Raw genomic sequence first — 6,395 nt, forward strand, 5'->3', positions numbered from 1 at the left:
GATATCCCACGCTACCGTCTCGCCAGCAAGAACGACGCGGCACACTTAGGATTATTCTGCAGAAAAGCTTTAATACGTCTTGAGAGAGAGAGCATAAGCTTACAAAGCAGAGACCCAGAATGAGGGGAACCCATCCCTTATATAGGAAACAGTCCTCACATTGGACGTGTCACTCTTGGATTGGTCCGCTGCCCATCAACCCAGATGATGCCTCGAGAGTAGGCAGGGACGCAGCAGTGGAAAGTTACCAAGCACATGTGCACTATCTTGTTCACCTGGCAGTGAGGCCGGATGCCAGCGCCATCTTGTAATGGAGAATGTGGTTGTGGCCCTCCACAGTTATCTACATTAAGGGAGTCATTTTAGGGTTGGCAAGAGATTTGGCTCTACAGGGGATCCCAGGTTTCCATGGGATGTCCCCAGCTAGGTCCATGGATAGCAGAGGAGAGGGTGCCTGAACTGTCCTTGTCCCACTATCACGCTGATGAATATCTCAAATATTACCATAGAATCTTCATCCAGCAACAGATGGAGATAGAGACACAGACCCTCATCAGAGCAACGAACTGGGCTCCCAAGGCCAAGTTGAAAGGCAGAAGGGAGAAGATGAGCATGGAAGTCAGGACCACGTGGGGTTGGTCCACCAACTGAGGCAGTGTGCCTGTTCTAATGGGAGCTCATCAAATCCAGGTGGACCTGGACTGAATGAGCATGTGATCAAACCAGACTCTCTGATTGTGGCTGACAATGGGGACTGACTGAGAACCCAGTCTTTCTTTGACCCCAACATTTGTTTGCTTTATATAATCAATGTGTATAAATTTCACCATGGGCCCCTTGCTATCTACAGTAAGTTAATTGTTGAGTTAATTACAACACTTAGTCTGATATCATAGAATTCCAGGAGTGTGTACTATATAGGTTGGGGCCTCCATTTAGGTCGTAATCTCTAGAGGAGGAGATGTTCTTTGAACTGGTTGTTAGGAATTTTTCTAAATTATCCAGAAGCAAGCTGTATTGAGAATCTTATAGTCTGGAGTCCATAACAAAATACCACAAACTGAGTGGCTTGTAAGCCTGAAAATTTATTTCTCACAGTTCGCAAGTGTGGAACGTCCAAACTTAAGGCAGCAGCAGATGTCTAGGGAGGGCCAGCTCTATAATTAGTGTATGGAAATCTTTGCTGTGTCTCTCATGGCAGATGCAAGTGATTTAGCTCCTTGTAAAGGTACAAATCCCATTCATGATGTGCTCTATTGTCATGACCCCACTACCACCCAAGGACTCCATACTCATCTTATATAGCATTAGATTTCAACCATGTGAATTTGGGGCAAGTACAGAGCTATAGAGCTTTATTTCCAACATGCACTGTGTCCTATAGAGAAAGACACAGTATTAAATCATGAAGTTTCCACATAAATACTGACAGTAGAGCTGGGGATGTGGCTCAGTGGCAGAGAGCTTGTCTAACATGTGCTTCTGGATTCCATAATCAGCACCACATATCCTACCCCTAACTAAAAGTTTCTGCAGGAACTGGGAGGACAGTTCTGTGGTGAAACATTTGCCTAGTATTCATAGTCCTGGGCTTGATCCCAACTCTGAAAACAGAAATTTACAAATAATTTCCAGGGGCAGAAGAGATGACTCAGTGGATTAAGAGCTCTTCCAGGGTACCCAGTTAATATTCTCTATATCTTCATGGCAACTTCTGTCTGGAACTCCACTTCCAGGGAATCTCTCTTCTGGCCTCCTTGGGCACCAGGCTCACAAGTGATGCACAGGAATATATGGAGACAAAACACTCACACACATAAAATAATAATAAAAAAATAATTTAAAAATTAAAAAAACCTTTCCAAGTGGTATACAAAGCTCATGTGAACTACTTGACTAGCAGAAGTGATACCCTCAGTTTACTCCTCAGCACTGAAAAAACCTTCTATAAATAATGTCAAATTGGGCCTTTCATTGAGCTCTATCTCAGGGGAAAGAGCAGTTAAGGATATCCATCTTAAGATTTCTTTCTAGATTTGTATGTACATGTACATGTATGGTTCCCATTTAAGTGATCACATATAAAAAATATACCAAATGAATCTTGTGCCAATGAGATGCAGTGATAAATACAACAACCAATAATTTGTTGTGCCATGCATTTAATTGCCTTCAAAACATATGTCTATTCTTGACAGTGATTACATGCCAGTATTCCACATGTAGATTCAATTGTTTTAAGTCCTTAGTAAGTTGAGACGATGTTGTCATCTTCATGACTTTTGTCACAAATAATGACTATGTCTGTATCACTGTCTTCACTCTCATATGTTTTCATAGTCTCATCAGTCTCATTGTTTTGATAACATTTGTACTTGTACCCTCTTTCAGTGTACTTGTACTGTGCTCCATAAAAGGACTTGGGGAATGACTTCATTGTGTTTGAATCATAATGATTTCCAGCATGTTCCCTCCTTGGCCCCACAAGATCATTGAGAAAAAAATCAGGATTACAAGTAAGACATTTTTCTTGATAATATTGGCAAAATGTGAATGATGAATGCTTCCTGGGTAACACAGCCTTTCCTGTACTCACTGACTTTTTTTGATCACGGTGTTCACGTGCCTGGTTTGGTCTCCTTCTAGATGGTTTGATGGACATATGTTGATTATTGGAGACTGATGGGCAAGGCTTTGTGGTTAGAGCAGCTGACATTTGCACAGTGGTTAGCCAGGGTGTTGTGATTTGCATTGCTGAGCAGGATGAATGGACTCGACTAGTTAATTTACAGGTATGGGCGAGCTTACGCGATTTTTTAAGGCTGTGTTTCTTGTATAGCTTATTCAGGCTAGATGACTTATGTAATCTTTGGGGATGTGATGATTTGGTTAACTTTTTTGGATTGAATTCTCTGTTTGACTTCTTTACACTGCATGGTATCGATGACTTATCTGTATTTGTACATTTCATTGAATTTTGTGGGTTGGATGGTATGCATGGCTTTTGTAGACTTGAAGGCTCATCCGGTTTTATTGTATTGTTTGGCATAGATAGATTTTCTTGACATGAGGGTCCAGATATATGGTCTGAATTTAACAGCAGAAGTTGAGTTTCTAGAATATCCTCAGTTATTATATCAGGTTGACCAGCTGATACCTTAGATAACCAGGATGATATAGCTTCCATCTTTTCTTTGTTGAGCCTAAAACACAGAAAACTTTGGGTGTCATAATTTAAAACAAAAGTACTATTGTTATCATCAGAAAATATAATGTTAGCTTAGGTTATGGATTTTTCCAGAGTAAAAGTTAAACACAGTAACAATTAGAGTGTGATAGGGGAGTTCAGCCAATCACATTCTGTTTTGGGGGCGTGCCGCCCTCAGGCTAAAGCCTGTCTATAAACCTAGCAAGCATGCTCCACTAGCTCTCTTTCGCCTGGCTCCTGCGCCTGGATGGATCGTTTGAATTCTGGTGTAAGCTGTTGTAAGTCTTACTTCTGTTTATTAAAGCTGTATATTTTGTATTAAGATAGTCTGGGGATTTTTCATTACCTATCGCCCTGCAGCATCAAGAGTGTGCTGACAGCTGTAACACATGTTATACATATGAATTCATAAATAATTTTTCTTACAGAATATTTTTAATATTTCAAAGGCATTAGATAACTTTTAGTCCAAGTATAGGAGGATACAAAATTATCAATAATAATAAAGATGTGGTACGTATGTATAGTAGATTATAATTTAGGTATAGAAATGAAAATTTCAGGGGAAATGGGTGAATTTGTACATGAGTAACCCAGGATAAAAAGGACAAATTTCACCAGTTCTCTTTCATATGAGGATCCTAGTTTTAGTACATTATATCTAGTGGAGTACCTATGCAGATTAGGAAACAAAAAAGCAAAGCAAGTGTGTGTGTGTGTGTGTGTGTGTGTGTACGCAGCATGTGTGTATACCTTGGGGGGAGGGTAGTAGATCATAGATAAAAGGAAGAGGGATTCTGAAAGGAAATGTTTAGACAGAGAGGGAGGCAGAATGAAGGGGAATTGGGGGGATGAAGGTGTGGGATGGAGGAGGATTAATTGGAATAAAAGAAGTATAAAAAACATTTGGAAAGCTAGATATACCCACAATAACAATAACAGCCTGATTGTTTGAGTAGTGGTGCTAACTAACTGCTCTCTGAATGGATTCTAGAGTCTCAGTCTGGGTGATGGGAAGGGGGCCAGTAAGCTTGACTAACAACTCAAGTATAGGAGGTGGTATGCCCACAGGAGGAACGGACTTCTGACAGTTAATTAAACTGATACAGCTGCAAACTGCTTTCTAACCACCTATGTGTATACCCACAGGCAAAAGCAGCTTCAGCCTTAATCAAGGAAGCCTCTCCTTACAATGAACAGTGGAGAATTTAGAAAATATGTCACAGATGTAGATTGAGCCCCAGGCAAGTCACTTATACCACCACTTCTTAGAATCAGGGAATGTTGTGGAATTGGTGGCCAGAAGTCTTTAAGAGCTGGAAGCTAAGGTGAAGGACTAAGGTGAAAGGCCATTCCCTCCACTTGATGATGCAACTACTGTAATCGTTAACTCACATCAACTGTTGTTACCTGCACTAAGACCACATCAAACATCATAGTCTCCTTGTCCATTCACACTCAGGTGATCCTGCAACAATCTGTCTCCATCTACCTGGGTTCCCTTGATTGATCTCCAATGCATTACAGTCAGTAAGAGTGGGGACTCTCAACCCTTATATACCCTTAATTTCATCCATAAATGTGCAAAGTAACTTGATGTTCATCTTGTAAATGAGTTTAGGGCTCAACTCTTAAGGACACAATGTTAGATAGGTAAACAGATATTAGTTTTGGAGGCTATTGAAAAGGGATCCCTCCCTTCCATCATCTTCCTCTTCCAAAGTTTACTGTACTGAAGACTTCCCCATGCCCTCTCTGAGGAGGATACAGACCATGCCAAGCGAGAGATACAAAAAGAAAAACTATTGTTTTTCACTGGTATAATCAAAACAAAAGTCAGGAAATGTTATTCATAGTCATGACATTTTGTAAAACTCCTACATTTTGATTAAACAGGGACAATTTTGGAAGCTAATGCCGTCAAATTTCTAGAATAAAAGCAACTTGCTTCGTTAGATTACTGCCTTCTTTTATCAACCTCCAGTAAGGGATTAGGCATGAAAGATGTTTATTAATCACCTAACATCCTTTGGCTGGCCTGGAACTTACTATGTAGATCAGGCTGACCTCAAACTTATAGATTTCCACCTACCCCTGACTCCCAAGTGGTGGGATAAAGCATGTGTGCCACCATACCTAGCTAAAGGAAAAATTTCAATCATCCTTTTCCCAATTTTCTGTCCCATGGCTACCCCAGATTGTAATCAGATAGTGAGTTCTTACTCTTTTAATTAAAAAATAATAATTCAATTTTATGTATATGGGTATTTTGCTTGCATGTATGTCTTTACATCATGGTTGTGCTTGATGCCTGTAGGGGCTAGAAGGTGACAATGATCCTCTAGACCTGGAGTTACAGAAGGTTTTGAGCTGCTGTGTAGGTGCTGAGAATCAAATCCAGGACTTCTAATAGAACAGCCAGTGCTCTTAACTGCTGAGCTATCTCTCTTTAAAACAGAGAGTTCTTCGGAAGAACTTACTTTCCCCCATATAAAAGCCTGTATTATTGGGGCTGGAGACATGGCTTAGTGATTAAGAGTACTTGCAGTCCTTGCATAGAAACTGGGTTTAGTTAACAGGACCCACTGTGGCCTCCAAGCAGCTTTAACTCCATTTCCAAGGGGTTTGATGCCATCTTTTGGCTCCTGCGGGTACATGATGCATATTTGTATATGCAGACTAATATACATATAGAAGTAAATACCTGACTTTCTTTCTCATAGATCTTTCACTTAAAACTCAAGTAAATAGTTGTATATGGTAGCATATGCTTGTACCCCACATGTGAGGGAGAGGTTGCTGGGGAAGATTGCTAGGGCTTCCTGCCTGTAAGCCAATATTTAGGTTTAGTGATACACCCTGTATCAGTACATTAAGGCATAAAACGATAAAGCAGAACACATCTGATGTCATCTTCTGGTTTCTGCATGTGTACACACACCTATGCGCCAATACTTCACCCACACACCCACCCACATACACACACTTTTCATTCTTAAATGTGTAAAACATACCCTCCTGGTGGCGGAACCTTCTCTTTCATGCAGGTTATAACATGCGGTAAACAAACGGAGGCAAAGGTAAAGATTGTGATCACTATTGCCACTATGTAGCTCAGCGGGCATTTCCTAAAATGGTCCATCTTTGATCCTGTAGAGTCAGTAGTTTTTCCAACTGCAAATAGATT

General features: G+C 40.5%; 1 protein-coding gene across 1 annotated transcript; it reads right to left on the minus strand.

Moving 5' to 3' along the window:
- Positions 1-2,113: 2,113 nt before the first annotated feature.
- On the minus strand, positions 2,114-3,267 carry LOC148118387 (uncharacterized). The gene has a single exon (XM_087900392.1). It carries the CDS (start codon positions 3,185-3,187, stop codon positions 2,246-2,248), a length of 942 nt encoding a protein of 313 aa, XP_087756518.1. The 5' UTR covers positions 3,188-3,267; the 3' UTR covers positions 2,114-2,245.
- Between the last annotated feature and the right edge of the window lie 3,128 nt (positions 3,268-6,395).

This window comes from Myodes glareolus, chromosome 22 (genome assembly GCF_982192425.1).
Source record: "Myodes glareolus chromosome 22, mMyoGla1.1, whole genome shotgun sequence".
Classification (NCBI taxonomy): Eukaryota; Metazoa; Chordata; class Mammalia; order Rodentia; family Cricetidae; genus Myodes; species Myodes glareolus.